This window comes from Aulonocara sp. 'chitande type north' Nkhata Bay, linkage group LG13 (assembly GCF_057382095.1).
Source record: "Aulonocara sp. 'chitande type north' Nkhata Bay isolate Kocher_YH1m ecotype deep benthic linkage group LG13, A_spYH_male_GT1.1, whole genome shotgun sequence".
Taxonomy (NCBI): Eukaryota; Metazoa; Chordata; class Actinopteri; order Cichliformes; family Cichlidae; genus Aulonocara; species Aulonocara sp. 'chitande type north' Nkhata Bay.
Genome location: NC_141356.1, coordinates 32,323,653 through 32,342,360, shown reverse-complemented (window position 1 = coordinate 32,342,360; position 18,708 = coordinate 32,323,653). Strand labels below are relative to the sequence as shown.

Here is an 18,708-nt window from a genome sequence, read left to right as displayed (position 1 = left end):
ACCTGGGCGCTCACGCCGGGCCTCGAACAAGCAACTCAAAACCAAAATAACAACAACAATAATATTAATGAGCTCTGAGCTGATGATGATGCTCAGCTTCATCGAACACGATGATTTTTTTAAACTAAAAGAAGATTAAAAAAATAAAGATTTAGTTTTACAAGCTGCTTGGTTCCATGAACGCACCGCCACAGACACGCGCTCGTTAGCTTATTTATGCTGTAATGTGATTGGATAGTGAGTAAACAGCGCTCTCTCGCTGTTTGACTCAAAGGCACGATTCTGCACAAATATATCCACCTGGACGTACAGGCAAAATACAAATGCTATTTATGGTCTCCTCACAACAATGATAAGAAAAATAAACTGGGCCAATATGGCATGTTTGTTAATACAGAGACACACATGTTACTGTGATCTCTGGTCTCCCACTCAGAGACACAGGTCTCCGAGTGTCCAGCATTCAGACCTGAGGACTCATGTGAGAGAAAATCTGCTCACACAGATATTAGAGCCAAACACTGTCAATAAGGCCTCTGCAATGTTCTGAAGACAGTTAAACGCGTCAGGTAGTGACGTCCAGCAGGTGAACATGCAGCTCCATGAACATGCACAGCTGTGGAGTCCAGCTGTGTCCATAGTTCTGCAAACTTTGACCCCACAGAGTCGAGCTTTTCAGTTCAATCAGCTGCATTTCGATTAACTGGCATTAACTCAGCCAGTTAATGCGAGACAAACCAGCTGCTCATTAAAGCTTCTGGTTTGATCAGTCTCGAGTATACAGATGTATCCGTGTATTTCCGTGGTGCTGATGCTGAGCCGACAGCTGCTGAAGCATTTGAAGTGTCTGAATGTGGAAATTTCAACATCGCTTGAAAAAAAACTGCCAGCTAACAACGTCCCTCTGACCAGTAGACGAAGTTATTTTTAGCCAATTACAAGTTGAATCTGGTACTTGGGGTTGTTAGCTAAGATACCGTCATTAAGAAGCGGCACACCTAATGTCTCTGCGAGCTGATTTGCGATGTGCACCGCTGGCCCGGCCATTTATTTTTTAATGCACCTGCTCAGATTAACTCACTGCGTGTCGTGTCCAGGGCTGGACTGGGACAAAAAAATGGCATTTTGACTGGAGACCGGCCCCCCAGGTATTAAAGCCATAAAGCCTTTGAATGAAAACAAATGCTGTTGTGACAGTCCCATATGGAAAAGAAATAGTAAAAACTTATATGATTTACTCATGAAAGTGGCCACTTTCTCATTACTTTCATATATTGTTTTAGTATCCAAAACATACAAGTTTCATTATATAATTTTTCAAAGGATCTTATATCTGTTTTTACTCTTGTATGCTTTTCATACAAGTTTCACACAAGACAGATACAAACTTTATAAGATTTATATACATCTTTTCCATATGTACACTGTCTTGTTGGTATATTTGCTAGACCCGCCCCTGCACAGTTACCAGCTGTCAGCTGCTTAGAAAAGGATCCTGGTGTTATTTGTCTCTCAGAAACAGTTCATAACTTCAACTCATCCATGTCACCTAAAAGGTAAACCTGTTTCTCCATCACAGCTCTGATGATCCAGTAAGGACATCTCCTGGTTTCATCTTCATGTTTCCCTCTCACCACATATCCAAACCGACATCATGACCAGCAGCTTTACAGCTGTGGCTCCAGCAAACATCAGCTGATACTAGAAATTAATATTAAATCAATTCTAACAACAGCTGATCAGCTTAAACGTGCTGCTGTTGTTTAGCGCGACATCTGCTGGTTTCCTCTTTCTGGCGCAAAGTGATAAACAAACAAGAGAGTCGATCAGCTGATCATTGATCAGTTTCATGATTGAAGTAGCAACAGGAGAGGGAGGGGGAGAGAATGAGAGGAGAAGAGGCAGCTGTGCAGCGTAACGACAGAATAAATCCAGTTTTGTGTCTTTTTTCCATTCTAGCTAAAGTCCGGGACAAACTGCGTCTCTTCTCAGCTCAATACGAAACGTGTAATATTTTCTCTGAATGAGGGACCATTCCATTTTTAAGGAGCCGTTGGCAACTCTACTAACTAACCTTATGAATAAAATAAAGTTCACTATCAGTAACATCATAGCACCACCCAGCTGTATAAAAACTCCATCAAGCTGGCTAGAACGCAGTACGAGTTATTGCAACTGACAGTAAAAAGTCAGCAACATGAAAATAAACTCCACCTAAACTTGGTTCATATCTGACCCAGATAGACTGCAGGTCATAACTTCTTACCTGAAGTTCAGTTCACCTGACACTCGGACTGGTGGCTGCCTCGGGTCTCTCCTCCTGCCCCCCCTTCCCTCATCCACCTGTTGCCTCTGTGGAAGCCCCGTCATAGCCACCACCAAACAACTGAGTTATTTCTACACATCGACCTGCATCTGGCCAATCCACCACCTCTCATTGTTCATGCCATTACAAAAAAAATAAAAAATAAGTCACTGGGGATATGCCCGGTATGCCCGATGGCCAGTCCAGCTATGTTAACCTGCAACCAAATTTGCAGCTCCATACAGCAATGTTACGACTTGGATTATATCTTATAACTCACAACTCTTATGTTAGCTGCCCTCAGTAGCATACTGTCTGAAATATTCCACGGCTGCAATAATTCTTTAAGTGTTATTTTTTCCTTGGTATTCTAATTTCACCGAAGTTTACTAAACTCAACAAACTTGATATTACTTACCGGGACATTTATTCTGTCCTCATTTTCTTTCACCGAAAAATTGTTTCCTGCAGTGCCGTCTTTCGCGCTTGGCTCTCCTACCTTTGCTAACGTGATGCGCATAGAGCAGAAGCGATGCTGCATTCACTTACACTCGGATATCTGAGCTTCACCGTGAAAACATAATCTGACATTTGATATTTGATTGAATTTTATTGTTTTGCCTTTGGGGTGGCCAGTCTGGTTGGGGGGGGGGGGGGGGGTGGCCTGTGTCCCCCCAGGCCACCCCGCTGGACACGCCACTGGGGCCAGGGCGAAGTCGTAGTCCCGGGGCGTGGCCACGTTCCGGTCCTTCACCAGCGTGAAGTGCAAAGTCTTCTTGATCTCTGCGACGTCCGCGAGCCCCGCACGCTGATCTGCTTCCGCCTCTCATGGTCGGTCAGCGGCACCGCCATGTTTCCGCTAAAGTACCCGGGTCACGGAGCGAGGGGAGCGAGGTGACCCGCAGACAGTGGGAACGCCTGTAAGAACAGCCAGAAGAGTAGCTACGGCCCCGCCCACCACACCAACACGTGGAGATCGTGGGGCGGGGCTTTATGAGTAGGGGGCGGGGCAATCAGCGGTACATTGAAAAAAAGAGTCCGCAGCGCTTTTACTTTCATGCACCTGGCTCCGTGTGTGACTGGATCAGCGGCAGCCGTCACGGCTCTGACGTGTCTGAGCAGGACTGCAAGCTCGTGACGTCACACACGTGTTTGAGGCTCAGGAGACACCTGGACCTGTGTGCTGGGCTCACCGTGAGTGGGAGGATTCTCACGGCGTGTTTAGTTTGAAATCACAGAATCTGCGCTCCAAAAAACAAAAGATGTTTGGGGATCTCATTTTCACCGAGGAGTGACTCCTCTTCAACTCACGCCATCTTTGAGTCTCTGCGTCATGACGTCACACCACGAGCGTCAGGGAACTCAGCGTGCATCCGGGTTTCCACAATAAAATGCTTCCTGTTCGAGCCGCCGCTGTGCTCAGGTGAGCTCCTCGTGCTCACAGGTACGCGGTGTGTCTCCTTAGTGTCCAGCGCGTGAGACCGGCCCAGGTCCACATCAGCGGGATCGAGTCCTCCTGTGACAGGTAGAGCTTCCACCTGCAGCTGGTTCCACTGGTTTTAATGGGAGTCCAGCAGCAGACACACGCGGAGGCACACAAACACACGCGCACAGTTCAAAACTTAAACTGGGTCTGAAGCCACAAGGAGCGCTGACCCCGCCCCCTGCAGCCCTCAGCTTCCTGCACGGTTGAAAACTCAGCAAGGAAAATCGCTATTGGCTGTCCTGAAAGTCGCTAAATGACGTCATCGCCTAATTTGCATAATTGGTCATGCTAATGTAATTGTAACGTTGTCGGAGAGAGAAATAACATCGTGGAAGAGACAAAGTGAGTAAAAAACGTCCTAAATGCAGTTAGTTTGTTTAGAACTACAAATTAAATTTCTTTTAGCAATTATTGTTTTTTGTAATGCCACAATTCCAACCCCGCAAAAGTGACCCGAAGTAGGCACTCTGGTGGAGTTACTTTGTGTGTGTGTGTTTATAAGTAGTTTTAAACCTTGTGATCCACAAAACAGCATAAGAGTAAAAGAAGAACTGACTGCGTTACAGTCAGTGCGGAGCAGCGGCTTCGCTCATGCGCGGTTCATTTGCAGTTTGGGCACACAGGTGTGAGCGTCTCCTGCCCTGATAGCAGCTGGGGGAGGACTTTCCTCCCCCCGTGAGCGCTTTGGCGCGGGTGAGGTGCCCACGGCAGCACCGCTGCTTGTTGAGAGTAAGAGCGATACGTGCTTTCAAGTCTCCAAAAACACCAGAAAAAGTCTCCAGATTTGTTGCTTGTCCCTTTTTAGAAAATAAAGTCGCTAAGGGGTCTGAAAAGTCACTAAATATAGGGACAAAATCGCTAAGTTGGCAACACTGGCTTCCTGCTGAGAGGAGAAGGCCACTGAGGTCAAAGGTCTCCTGCAGATCAGCCACACTCTTCTGCAGGTGATCCTCCAGCTTGTGAAGGTTTCCAAACTTTAACTTTCCCACAAAAACGTTTTTAGAGTTCATTTTGACACCAATGATCCGAACTCGCTCCAGACGAGTAGGAGAGGGTTTAGAGTGTGTGTGTGTGTGTGTGTGTGTGTGTGTGTGTGTGTGTGTGTGTGTGTGTGTGTGTGTGTGTGTGTTCGTTCCTGCAGTCAGGATGTCGACCACGTCTCAGAAGCACCGGGACTTTGTTGGAGAGCCGATGGCGGACAAACCTGTGACGGCTCTGTCAGGCATCGGAGAGACTCTGGGGAAGAAGCTGGAGGAGAATGGCTTCGACAAGGTGCACACACACACACACACACACACACACAGCACACGGCAGCTTCACTGCTGTGTGCTGTGTAGTCAGATTGTAGTTCTGTTGGAGCATTTTAATGACCTCACATGACCAATAATGGCTGCTGTGAGGTACTAACAGAGCGTCCAAGAAGGCGGAGCTCCAGGTTTGGTACACGGTGAAATTCAAGGATTTTGATTGGATGTTACTGAGCACTGATCAGCAGGTTTCAGAGTCTGTGTGATGCTCCTGTGGGTTCTAGCATTAGCTGCTAACTGAGAGCACAAACATGGTCCACAGGTTCAGTTCAGGTGAAGCTAGCAGACAGCTAGCAGCTACAACTGCCTGTGTCACCCTCCACCTTTTAGGCAGACAGGCCACGCCCCTGATGGTGCAAACTGAAAGCCTGAATAGAATCCAAATAGCTGACTTATAAAGACCCTCTGTGCAGTTATCACAGGGGAAATTATCCACAGAGACTGTAACTGGACTGACTCACGTGTGTGTGTGTGTGTGTGTGTGTGTGTGTGTGTGTGTGTGTGTGTGTGTGTGTGTGTGTGTGTGTGTTTTCAGGCATATGTGGTTCTCGGTCAGTTCCTGCTCTTGAGGAAAGACACGGAGATGTTCACCGATTGGCTCAAAGACTCCATCGGCGCCAACTCTCGCCAGGCCAGCTCCTGCGCTCAGTGCCTGAAGGAGTGGTGTGACGCCTTCCTCTGAGGTGCCGCCTCTTCACAAAAACCACACCTGCGTTTGCTCACTTCCTGTTTCGGAGGCTTCTGATGGCTCTGCTGTTGTTAGGTGTTTGAGGTGGACTTCCTGCAGGAGCGCTGTGATGTCACAGCGCTCTGCCAGGTGTCTGTTTACCTGTTTCACTGAAGAACGTTTACATGAATAAAAGCTTTGTCTCCACGGCTTGCTGTCTTCTTTCTGAGTCCACCATAAAAACATCGAAGCCTCCGTATGACAGGGTACAGCGCCACCTGCTGCTGGATTTGTAGATGTGTTTGTGTTCATGCACGAGTACATGTGTGACATCATCCTGTGACATCATGCACGTACAGTGACACAGATCAGCCTGAGAGACGCTCGAGGACGCTGACCTGCTGGTGCTTTCCCCGCCGCCTCCTTAAGTCCACCCCTGTTAGAAATGGCTTCAGAAGAGGGCGGTTCCTTTTTAACACCGGACAGGTAAGTTTGAGCGTTTTGCTCTTAGTCCATGAACTCATCATTTAAGAACTTTGTCTAATATTAAAAGTTGTTTGAGGATGTAAGAAAACGGATGCTGTGAACTACAGAGTCCAGCGTTTGTGTGTCGGGCTGTGAACATGCTGTGAGGCTTGAACACGGAGGACTCGGCTTCATCATCATTACTGTTCTCAGAGCTCTGACGCCATGAGCCGCACACAGCCTCTTTAAGCTCCTCCCACAGAAGGGAGGCTGCTGTTCAGGACCAAGTTCTTAAATTCATCCTCGTGTTCTTGTCGCTTCCTATCTTTGGGTGAGAGCGCGGATATCTGACAGCAGGTGAGCGTCAGGTTTGTTTGCACCTGAACACCTGAACATCCATTTGGAAGCATGGTTAAATATTGTTGATGCTCGTTTTTAGTTCAGTACATGGAATAAATCACTGGTTTGGAGAGGATGATGATTCGGTGCTTATCCAAGGCTGTGTGACACATTTTATCATCTGATCCTGTAACTGCAGCACAGCTTCCACATGTTCTTGAAAAGCTGTGAACACACTGCTTTTAAAGTGTCCACAGTCTGTTTCTTCTTATTTCTGGATTATTTATGGTTGAGAAAACAAAACCATGTTTTCAGTGGGTTTTTTTTTTTTTACAGTCCCAGGTGTTTGTAAGTTAAAGACCCTACAATACTGTCCCACCGAGGGGCAGCCATCTGCTGTGTAAATCTGGCAGTGAGGCCAAAGACGAGGTTCAAAATCCATTTTTGGATACTGGATCCAAGCATAAACGTCCAGGTTCCCGTTCTCAGACCTGGGCTGTTCCTCCAGCTCCAACAGCGAGCTGAACCCGGCAGGCTGTCTCCCTCAGGGAGGCGCTGTGAAGTCCTGACTCCATCTCTAAGGCGGAGCCCAGCCACGCTTCAGGGACCATAGCTGAGGGTGGAGCTCGCCCAGTCACTCCCCTCACTCGTGAATTGATTAAATAATCAAGAGAGCTCCGTGACGTCTGCATGAACAGGTCCGTGGTAACGTCAGGGACCGAGCAGAAAGGACACAGCTGCTTCAAAAAAAGGGATTTTATTGACCCCAAAATATGAAAATCTATTCAACACAGCCAAAAAACTTCAACAGGCAGACCAATAAAAGAGTTCAACTCAATAAACTAAACTCAAGATTAACAAAACCTTCTGTTTGCTGCTCAGGATGCCGATGATCACTCAGAAGCACCTTCGTCAGCGACCCGTGTTAGAGAAACTAGAGATGAATTATATAACGTTAAATTACTGTTAAACAAATGACTAAGTTTGCTTCAGCCATATTCCATATAAATCAGGTATCATACAAAAATAAAAATAGTCATGACAATAAAAGACTTTCAGGACTTATACTACACCAACATCTGTTATACTTTGGCACTAAGGGAACACTTGTCCCGATCAGATCAGTGAGCTGGGATCTTTTATTCTGAACATGAACTACTGTTACAGCAACAGACATGGACACAACTCAATGTCCACTATGTGAAGCAGCCGAACACATGCCTGCTCCTCTCGCTGACTGAGATAAACTGCTGCCATGTTTGTTTTCCATCTATACTGTCCAGTCTCTGCTGGACGTGGTACAGCTTCTGTAAACTAATGTCCTGGCTGCTCGAGGCTCCGTTTTCTCTGACAGTTTCAATCAAAATTAGAAACGATGCTCTTGTGACCCGTGTAGGTACCTATTTAAAATAGGACAGAGCCGTAGGCGCACAAAGGGTTTAATTTTTAATACAAAATAAAAGTAACAGTATAACAGCTGCACCTAAAAACAATTAAAAACTTTACTTTATTGAAAACGATAAAACTGTATGATTGCCCGTGAGACAGGGGAACCGGGGAAGCGTTTAATAACAAATCGACACAACACGCACATTAAAAAGGGACGACAACTCACACATAACCCCAAATGGGGAAGACACTCTAGGAAAAGAGAGCAAAGCTTCAGTGCCGTCTTCACTCGGGCTCACCGCAGCAAAACGCGGCAGGACAAAAAAAAGGATTTGTTTTCCACGCAGCGCCTTCACCGTCTGCAGCGATATCCCTCTCTCCCTCCCTCTCTCCCTCCCTCCCTCCCTACAATGAAAACAATAATGGCCCAAGAATAGATCCCTGCAGTACCCCCCATGGCAGAGGGACCAGAGAGGATGAGGCCAAACCCAACTTAACGCAAAAGCTCCTGAGAGATATGATTTTATCCACGAAAGTGCCCGGCAGGATAATCGAGAGATCAGCAGGTCGTGATCCACCGTGTCGAATGCAGCAGTCATATCCAATAGAACAAGCACTGCATGTTTATCACAGTCCGTTGCTACCATAATGTTGTTCACGACCTTTATGAGAGCCGTCTCTGCGCTGTGAAACGGCTTAAAGCTCAGAGGTGGGTCTGAAGTCATAATGGAAGTGTGTGAGCCTGGTTTCTTAAGTTGGGGATGGATAACTGCATGTTTAAACTCACTCAGTACTTGACCTGACAAGAGGATGGTAGTGATTATGTTCAGAACATGTGGTCCAACAGTAGGAAACACTTTGGTTCCTAGTTTGTGAGCAGAGTGAAAATTGAAGTGTGTTCCTCACCAACAGGGGGCAGTGTTTACCACACAGTGCTGCCTGGTTTCCTCGTAAAGCAGCCGGGTGTCCATCAGAGAGCTGCTTATCCCTGCACGGCTCTCTAAAGAGGGTTTTCCCTCGATTGGAGCCTCAGCTATTAGGCAGCAGTATTCCTCCCAGCAGGAAGGACCTGTTTGAGCTTCCATGAAAGCAAAACAGAGGTAATATATCAGGCCTAATAATACCTCACGCAGCCCGCTTATTAATTATGGTTGGCTTGGGTCACTCATCAAACAGCGCGTCCCAAATCTGGGACACATCACTCGGAGCTTAAATTTAACAAACAGATCACTTCTGTGTTGCCAAAAAGCGTTTTGCAGTTAAGGCAGTTTTGTCAGGGCGCAGCTTGGAGAAACTCGGCTTGACTATTGTAACGCACTTTACAGCCAAGCGCCCGTCTCTTAACTGCCCATACGGAAAAGAAATAGTAAAAACTTATATGTGATTACTCATGAAAGTGGCCACTTTCTCATTACTTTCATACATTGTTTTAGTAAGTATCCAAAACATACAAGTTTCATTATATAATTTTTCAAGGGATCTTATATCTGTTTTCACACTTATATGCTTTTCATACAAGTTTCACACAAGACAGATACAAACTTTATAAGATTTATATATATCTTTTCCATATGGGTGGTACTATCCTGTCCTCCTTCATCAACTTCCTGTTTATCACAGAATTCATTTCAAAGGCCTAACGTTGGCTTATAAATGCCTCCATCCCTTTCTGATGTACTCCAGCCCCGTGTTCCCTCGCAGGCCGACCAGCTGCTTTTGGTTGTTCCAAAATCCAGGTTGAACTTTATGGGGAAAAAAGCTTTTTCAGTTGCGGCGCCCAAACTTTAAGTATATGACACACTTCCTGCTTTTAAGTCTCTTTTGAAAACATCTTTTCCCCACCGCGTTTGGAGCGCTGTGAGTAGATGTGCTCTTTTTATTTTATGTGAGCAGTTTTACCATTTATCTGTTTTTTGTTCAGTACTTTAGGAAAACTTATGAATAAATTGGATCTGAATTTGATGGCTCGTACGCTGCAGCCGAGGATTCGCTCGTGCGCAGAGATCCCATCAGACCTGATGGCGTTGGACTGAGACGCCGCTCCTGCTGCGGCGATGCTGACGTCTCAGGAAACGACTGAAGAACACTTTCACGCAGCTCTTCGTACGAATGACGCTGAGATGAGATGAAATCATCTTTGAGGTTTCTCATTAAGTGATTTAGTGTTCGAGCTCCTCTGTGGGAACTTTTGGGACCAAAACATATTTTCCTGTGAATCAAATCTCAGAAATCAGCTGATTTTCAGCACAGAGCAGGTCAAAGGTCGTCCAGGTGAGAACATGATGTACAAACGTAAAAAGTGCATCTTTATTCGTTTTCATCAGTACAATAAATAAATGTTTTAGTCAAGAAAAAAAATAGAAAATAACAAAGAACAGAATTCTATAAAAAGCCGTACAGCGACTGCAGACACAGGAAGACGTCTCTGTAAACCGTCATCAACGTTCATCCCGACACTCAAACAGGTAAACGTCACAGGAAGTGTCAGACGTCTCCAGCAGCCAATCAGGTGCCTTCATAGGTCAGGTAAACAAAATGATCAATAAATAGATTTTAAAAATGGAGGGGTTCTTCTGTTTGTCAGCGGACGAAGGAAAAGTGAAATGAGAAAGGATGGAAAAACCTCCTGATCACGTGTTCACGTATGTAAACGCCACAGGAAGTGAGGTCAGAACTTGAGTTTAAAGGGAGCTGAGGTTAAGGACCTCCTGCAGTTTCCCTCCGTTACAGAGAGCCCAGCGCTGCCCAGTGTCACCGAGATGGACCAATCAGAGCAAATTACTGCTCTTACATCAGCAAACAGAGGAAGACACCAGGACGTCTTTAAACGCCGCGTGTCATGTGAAAGCAGGAAACCTGGTTTTCTGAATCTGCAGCTCGCCAGCTTGATGCTCCTCTTCATCTTCATCTGACCCTGAAAATCTCCCAGCATCCTCCTCTCCAAGCTCGTGTGTCACAAACCAGGAACTCTGTGAGGATTCATGAAGCTTCAAACATGCAGTGAGTGAAAGAAACCGTCTGTGCTCCACCCGGATGAGCGAGGGCAGGTGTGGTGAGCAGGTGGAACCAGTGGAACCAGTGCGAGGAGGAATGCTGGGAGAGGCTGGATCAGTGCTCGGGGGACATTCCAGCCTGATGACTGAAGAGGAGGCTGAAACCAGCCCTCATCATCACTGAAACACGGAAAGCATCAAAGGGCAGATAAACTATGAAGTTATGTGTAGCTGTGTGTTGGCCCCGCCCCCTCACAGTGTCGTTCACAGGTTTTTCCATCCTGTCCAGTAAAAACTGGTAAAAAAAAAAAAGAAAAAAAGTAAAGGTCATGTTCTAGCAGCTTCAGTTTTTAACCTCCTGGCTGGTTCTGCTGGTTTTACTGGGTTTTGGTGGTCTTGGCGTCGGGGCGCAGGTACGTCTGGTAGAAGAAGTTGGAGAAGAGCAGCAGGTAGCTGAAGTACATGAGGGCGGCCCAGACGATGTTGTCCAGGCTGGAGAGGCAGTCTCCCTGCTGCATCCAGCGGTACACCAACGCGCTCACCGCCACGCCCATCGCCATCTGAGCGATCTGAGCGCTGGTGATCAGCACGGCAAAGGGGCGGGGCACGCGCAGCCCAGCGGCACGGGCCGCGTAGTAGCTGTACATGAGCGCGTGCACGGTGTAGTTCATGGTCATGAACCAGCCGCCGCCGGCCACCATGTCTTTGTAGGAGTACCAGGAGTAGAGCAGCACGGTGATGTGGTGGTACCAGTGCAGGAAGAGCAGCTTCTGCTTCCTCAGCACGATGAACGCCGTGTCGCCTGCAAACAAAGCTCACGTTAGTCACACGTTTCATCTCGGCGCCGCTACAAGGCTATAAAAGCTAACGCACTGACCGAGCTCTGGAGCCTTGCTGAGGACGAAGGCGTACGCCCAGAACTTGCTGACCGGGCCGTTGTAGAAGCTCCGGTCACAGATGGACTGTCTGAAGCCGCTGGAGCTCAGGATGTGGAACATGTAGGGACCGGTCCGGATCGCCCCGATGATGCTGCAGAGAACCGGAAACAAATCCATCAGAGCACAGAAACAAGGACACGAGCAGAAACACGGCGTGGCCACTCAGAGCAGCACTACCCTGAAGACGCCCTCAGCGTGTGTGCGTTTGTGTGTCTGTGTGCGTTTTGGTTCTTACTATCCTGGTAGGGACCAGAATCATTTTTCACAAACTGTGGTTTTAGGGTCATAATTGGGTCATGGTCATGGTTATGTAAGCTTATAGCTAAAGCAGTAGGTCAACCCTAACCCAGGAAAGCAAACTGTTGTGTGTCTGTGAGGAAGTGAGGCTCCTTTTAAAGGTTCATTCTGCTGATTTTAATCTTTGTGTTTACAGCAGCTTCATGTTTCCTGACAGCGGCCATGACTCCGCCCACATCTCTATTGTTCTCACACAGGTGAAAAAACAAACACACCTGAGCCGCAGGTACCTCTGGAGCAGGTTACCACGGGGACAGCATGCTGGCTGTGCACAAGTGTTGATTCAGCAAGAATGGAATGCAAAGCATGCCTGTGGTTACCATGGAGACTGTCAGTGTTTCACTCTGCAGCGTCTCTACGAGACTGAAGGAATTTTCTCCTTTGTTGAAAACACCGTACAAGCGCGTGCATGCCCCGCCCACCCGGGATTCACTGCTTTGAGAGTTTCGTTCATTTGTAGCCTGACGGTGTGATCAGTGACATCACTGAGAGGACTGAGTCCCGCCACGATCGACACTGACAGCTCTTTTATGGTGATGTAGTGGGAGGAGCTTCAGACCATCACAGCGTGGCTGAACGTCTCGTTTTAGGTGTCACTTATGCGTGGTTAACTCTGTGAAGGTGACCAATCACAGAGCAAGGAACGAGTCCCGCTGTCCGTGGAGTGCGTGTGAGTGTGTGCACGTGTGAGGAGTGTTACCTGAAGATGGCGAGGCTCAGTGACCAGAGGATGAGCGGCCGGCGCAGGTTGAGCTTGGGGCGTGTCTTCATGTAGTGCTGCCCTCCAAAGACCAGGGCGACGTACAGCGCGCAGAACACGAACGAGCTCTTCCTGCAGGAGCAAACACTCGTTTAGTCCGGAGCTTTTTTGGATTCAGGGGAAAACATCATTTGTTTTGGTGGCAGCAGAGTTTCCTCACGAGCCTGAAGGTTACATAATTTTTAAATACAGCAGCTGGCGCATGCGCACATCACCGAGTGTGTTCCTATCACAGTTATGAGCAAGTCAAATATTTCACGTCGCATCATGCGCGTCGCTCGCGGAGGGCTCGGCAGGGCGGGACGAAAGCAAATACAACCGTGACGTCACTGGCCAAGCAGCTCACCTGCGGTACACCTGCGTGTGCCACTGACCACACGTCCTTACGTAAGGCTCTGGAAGTTTCTCGGCAGGTGTGTACCCGGAGAAAGTATCCGTGCGTGCGCCCCACCAAACCCCGTTCAAAAACAGTTCGTTTCTGCGGTTCCTCCCGGTCTGCGCTTAAAGCGGCTTTTAAACTGAATGAGTCCGAGTGTCGTGAAAAACCCACACCGCCCCATCTATCCCGCTATCACGGCACACAAATCACGCTCTCTACCGACACAGAGCTGGTCCTCCCGGTACGTGCCGCTACCGGACAGGTGAGACACTTTTGGTGAACCGGATCGGGGGGATTCCTGGGTGTATCCCGAAACCAAGGCTGTACCCCGAGTGTCCCAGTAAAACGAAGAGCACCTTTAAAAACGCAATAACTTTACAAAGTCGAACCTTTTACATGACAATCAACAGGATGGATTCTCATTTAATTTAATTGATTTAATTTAATTTTGCCGTTTTTCGAGATGACGCGTCCGGTCCCGGAGAAACTTGCCGGGACCGTCTCGGGGTTTCGGTCCGAAGCTGAAGCGGGACTCACCAGTTGGCCTGCATCCACTCGATCGCTCCCCGCTCGTCGAAGCGCCGCTCGAAGCTGTACTCGGACACCGGCAGCATCTCTGGTTCTCTCAGACTTCAGTAACGACGGCAAAGCGAGAGGACGCTCGGAGCCCGCCTGCAGTCTGTCCGCTCGCCTCTCTGCGGCCCTATTAAACAGCCCTGCGGAGGGGGCGGGGCCTCCGGACTCACCTCTCTGCGTTTCATTCATACTTCAGTGACGTGTTCATCCTTCACTGCCATGAAAAGTTCAGCTGGCTTTAAGCGTGACCAAATGCCAGAGGAAGGACATCGGGGTCACCTGCCGCCTTTTACAGGTGTGAATGTCTGAGCACCTTAGTGCTGGATCACTCCTTTAAGCCCTGACCCCAGATTCAGCAGAGTCCGGTTCTGTTCTGTGATGATGCATCAGTGTTTGATCCGTTTCTGATCACTCACTGTAGGAAACCAAACAAAGTGTAAACTCCCAGGGCTCCTTTGGGACAGATGTCAGCTCAGAACAGGGCAGAGCTGATGTTACAACCCTGAGTATTATGTAAACCTACCTGCCCTGCTGCCTCCTAACCCTAGTTTTTTTTTTTCCTTTTCTCTTCTTTTTCTTTCTTCTTTATTTTTCAATTATAAGTTAAAATGTGACAGCAAAGAAAGTGTAAAAAGACATACTACTGTTATATTCAACAGCTGTCCCAATAAAAGAGATAATAATAATAAAAAAGAACAGGGCAGAGCAGGTAACAGGTCTCCTTTACCTGCATATAGAGGCCGGGGCCATCTTCCAGCTGAGGGTCCCTGTGTTAAGCTGACAGTGTGAATGCATGACGCCATTAGATGTGATAAAGCCCCCCCGCCTTCTGCTGACGTCTGCAGCAGAACAAACTGATAATCAGGCTCTGCAGTCACAAACTCTTCGTTCCACATCAGCAGATTATCAGCACGCGGACATGATCCCGTTTATAGAGGTGAACAAGTGTTGTGTGTGTGTGTGTGTTGGGGGAAGGGGGTCTGTGTATGTTCAGAGTATGATGAGCAGATGAAACACATTGATAGAAATGAGTAAGAGCACACCTGCACAGGTGTCTCTTCAGCTTCATCTATCAGCAGCATGACCTCCTGAGGCTGGATTCCTTCCAGTGGGCGGTGCTCCGACAGCTGCAGGTTACAGACAGATGTGACAGGAAGAGTTCAAAGTGAACTTAGTGCAGCGTGAGGCCTCGCTGCAGGTGAGTCAGGGCTGATTTTCTCAGGTGTGAGGAAGTAAAAGCAGGAGTAACTGTTCCTGTTTCAGACACAGTGAGAGACTCGTTAATGCCCTCCCTGTAACGTTCTCCCTGTAACGTTCTCGCTGTAACGCTCTCGCTGTAACGCTCTCCCTGTAATGTTCTCCCTGTAACGTTCTCGCTGTAACGCTCTCCCTGTAACGCTCTCCCTGTAATGTTCTCCCTGTAATGTTCTCCCTGTAACGTTCTCCCTGTAACGTTCTCGCTGTAACGCTCTCCCTGTAACGCTCTCCCTGTAATGTTCTCCCTGTAACGTTCTCGCTGTAACGCTCTCCCTGTAACGTTCTCGCTGTAACGTTCTCCCTGTAACGCTCTCGCTGTAACGCTCTCCCTGTAACGCTCTCCCTGTAACGTTCTCGTTGTACCGTTCTTGCTGTAACGCTCTCCCTGTAATGTTCTCCCTGTAACGTTCTCGCTGTAACGTTCTCCCTGTAATGTTCTCCCTGTAACGTTCTCGCTGTAACGCTCTCCCTGTAACGTTCTCGCTGTAACGTTCTCCCTGTAACGTTCTCGCTTTAACGTTCTCGCTTTAACGTTCTTGCTTTAAAGTTCTCCCTGTAACGTTCTCGCTGTAACGTTCTCGCTGTAATGTTCCCGCTTTAAAGTTCTCCCTGTAACGTTCTCGCTGTAACGTTCTCGCTGTAATGTTCCCGCTTTAAAGTTCTCGCTGTAACGTTCTCCCTGTAACACTCTCGCTGTAACGTTCTCGCTGTAACGTTCTTCCTGTAACGTTCTCTCTTTAACGTTCTCGCTGTAATGTTGTCGCTGTAATGTTCTTCCTGTAAAATTCTCGCTGTAACGTTTTCCCTGTAATGTTCTCCCTGTAACATTCTCCCTGTAACGTTCTCGCTGTAACATTTTTGCTGTAACGTTCTTCCTGTAAAATTCTCGCTGTAACGTTTTCCCTGTAATGTTCTCCCTGTAACATTCTCGCTTTAACGTTCTCGCAGTAATGTTGTCGCTGTAATGTTGTCGCTGTAATGTTCTTCCTGTAAAATTCTCGCTGTAACATTCTCGCTGTAACATTCTCGCTGTAACATTCTCGCTGTAACGTTCTTCCTGTAACTTTCTCGCTTCAAACATTTGAGCATGCAGTTTATTGAAAACAACACAAACTGCAACGGGCTGTTTTACAGCTGATCAAACGTTTCGGCCCACATGCCTTTAAAAGGACAAATCTAGGCACAAATGTGGATTCACTGTCATTTCCTGTCAGGTAGTCACAGTCAGGACGTTCTGATGGCAAAGGCAAACAAATTTTCCCTTTTTGAACGCGGTTGGGTTGTTGAACTGCATAAGCATGGTCTCTCACAGCACCGTCACTACTGAGAACCTGGGGATGGATGGCAAGTTTACAAAAATGGACAGCCGCTCCAGACAGTAGATGCCCTTCGTGCAGCCGTCTGTTCCCACTCACCTCATGCAAACACTTGCAGTCATGCCGCACTGAACTTTTGACGCGATCAGCAATAACAGTGGAGCGACTCGTTACTGAACTTTGATTTGTTTCACCGGTCTTTTGGACGTGTGGTCCCAAACTTTGGATCAGCTGTAAACCAGCCGGTTTCATGGTTGTTTTCAATAAACTGCATGTTGTGTCTCACTCCCGGTTCTGCATGTTGAAGCTCTGCTTGGAACCTTGTTACAAACAACCTTCAGTGCCGTATATCAGCAGCTTTTGTGCTTTAAACAGGGACACGAGCACCTGCTCCTCCTGAAACCTACACATACGTGTAGCATGTTCTGCATTTCTCCGTTATCGCGGCGCCGCTCAGACACTAACAACCAAAAATGTATTTGATTACATCTGAAACTAAACCTGATCCTAGAATCAAATCAGCTTCACTGATCGTGTAAGACAGCATATTTATGTTTATGGTGCAAAGACGCTGGAATAAACAGGCTTAATCTGTATATGTGAGTATTTATAGGTGAGTCATTTTCACTGTATTTGAATGAAAGATGTTAGACATGACAAAGCATCAGATTCCTTCTCCTCGTCATTAATAGACACACAGTAAGACTGCAGTGTTGTGTACTGCACACCAAATGTTTCACTGTCAGCAGATTTTGTACCTGAGCTCGGCCCGTCCTGCTGTGCGGGCGCCTCGGCTGATACATCACAGCTCGCAGTTACGTCTCTGCAATTACTTATCATCCGTTAATGATCAGACTTGTTGTTACGCTCCGTCCTTCAAAGGCCTTTAAATTAAATTATGCTTGCTCATAGGGGGTCATATGATTGTTGGGTTTTTTTCTCTGTATCTATGAAGCGCCTTGAGGCGACTTATGTTGTGATTTGGCGCTATATAAATAAAATTGAATTGAATTGAATATTCCCCCTCAATCACTGATGAGCAGGAGTCAATTGCATATAATATTAATAACCCAAAGCTCATATACAATGGGGGCGATCGTGGCTCAAGAGTTGGCAGTTCGTCTTGTAATCGGAAGGTTGCCGGTTCAAGCCCCGGCTCGGACAGTCTCGCTCGTTGTGTCCTTGGGCAAGACACTTCACCCGTTGCCTACTGGTGATGGTCAGAGGAGCCGATGGCGCGATATGGCAGCCTCGCTTCTAGCTGATGTCATTAAGTGCCAAGAGGCTGATCTTAGAGTGTGATCGATGCTGAACGAAGAGGCTCAGATGATGAAATGCAAGATGAGAACAAAGGGGAGACGGGATCGAGACATCGAGACTCATTCACTGTGACACAGAAAGACAGATTTACCCCAGAGAATCCCAGCTGACAGTATTTATCATCAGTATCACCAAGAAATGGGATTTGGAAAAGGACCTTAAAACAGGAAATAACCAAGAGACAACACTGAGACAAGAAGACAAAGACAAGAAACGCTCGAGGTCCAGTTTGGATTCAGGAGACAGACACTATCTCTACTTTCAAGATTAGGCTTCAAACTTTCCTTTTTGCTAAAGCATATAGTTAGGGCTGGACCAGGTGACCCTGAATCCTCCCTTAGTTATGCTGCAATAGACGTAGGCTGCCGGGGATTCCCATGATGCACTGGGGGTTTCTTCTTTAATCACAATAGCTGTGTCCAAATTCATCATGGGCTGCATCCTCCTGAGGCCCGGCCTTCGCGGTCTACGTGGGCCGGGTCCTCCGAAGGCCGAGAAGGCCGGAAGTGCGAGGCTGTGAAATGTGACGGTCTGGCTTTCAGATTAGTGTCGCTGTCTCGGTGGAGTTTAATAAACTCGCCGTCTGCTCCTTGCTATCTAAAATATAACAGGACACTGGCGTAAACTCTCGACCGTCTCACACTTCTGTTTAATCAGTTTTCTGTTTGACGTTTAGTCAGCTGTGTGAAAACAAAGGAGGAACCCACCCGATGGATTAATAAAGTTTTATTTTATCTAATCTAATAACTTTAATCTCAGCCAAACCGATTTACTCACGAACAAACAAAACACTGAAAAAAGCCCAACAATAACATTAACTTTTTAAGTGACGTATATATTACATTTAACCTGAGTAGCGAAAGACCGCGGGGGTTTGAAAACGATTTGCCGGGAGTCCGCTGCTCTCGCCGGCT

General features: G+C 47.3%; 2 protein-coding genes across 3 annotated transcripts; one reads left to right on the top strand and one right to left on the bottom strand.

The window, feature by feature from the left end:
• The first annotated feature begins 3,664 nt into the window (after positions 1-3,664).
• LOC147316484 (barrier-to-autointegration factor-like protein) lies at positions 3,665-5,975 on the top strand. 2 transcript variants are annotated; one of them, XM_086258142.1, is made up of 3 exons: positions 3,665-3,830; positions 4,933-5,063; positions 5,634-5,975. In XM_086258142.1, exons 2-3 carry the CDS (start codon positions 4,938-4,940, stop codon positions 5,778-5,780), a joined length of 273 nt encoding a protein of 90 aa, XP_086114268.1. In that variant the 5' UTR covers positions 3,665-3,830; positions 4,933-4,937; the 3' UTR covers positions 5,781-5,975. The 2 variants fall into 2 exon arrangements, with proteins under 2 accessions (XP_086114268.1, XP_086114269.1); XM_086258143.1 differs by lacking the exon at positions 3,665-3,830 and adding an exon at positions 3,860-4,133.
• Positions 5,976-10,243: 4,268 nt separating this feature from the next.
• Positions 10,244-14,095, bottom strand: LOC147316483 (very long chain fatty acid elongase 6-like). Its single transcript, XM_086259979.1, has 4 exons — positions 13,863-14,095; positions 12,887-13,018; positions 11,829-11,980; positions 10,244-11,753 (listed from the first exon to the last, which is right to left on the bottom strand). The coding sequence occupies exons 1-4, from the start codon at positions 13,937-13,939 to the stop codon at positions 11,329-11,331; spliced, it is 786 nt and encodes a 261-aa protein (XP_086116105.1). The 5' UTR covers positions 13,940-14,095; the 3' UTR covers positions 10,244-11,328.
• Positions 14,096-18,708: the final 4,613 nt, after the last annotated feature.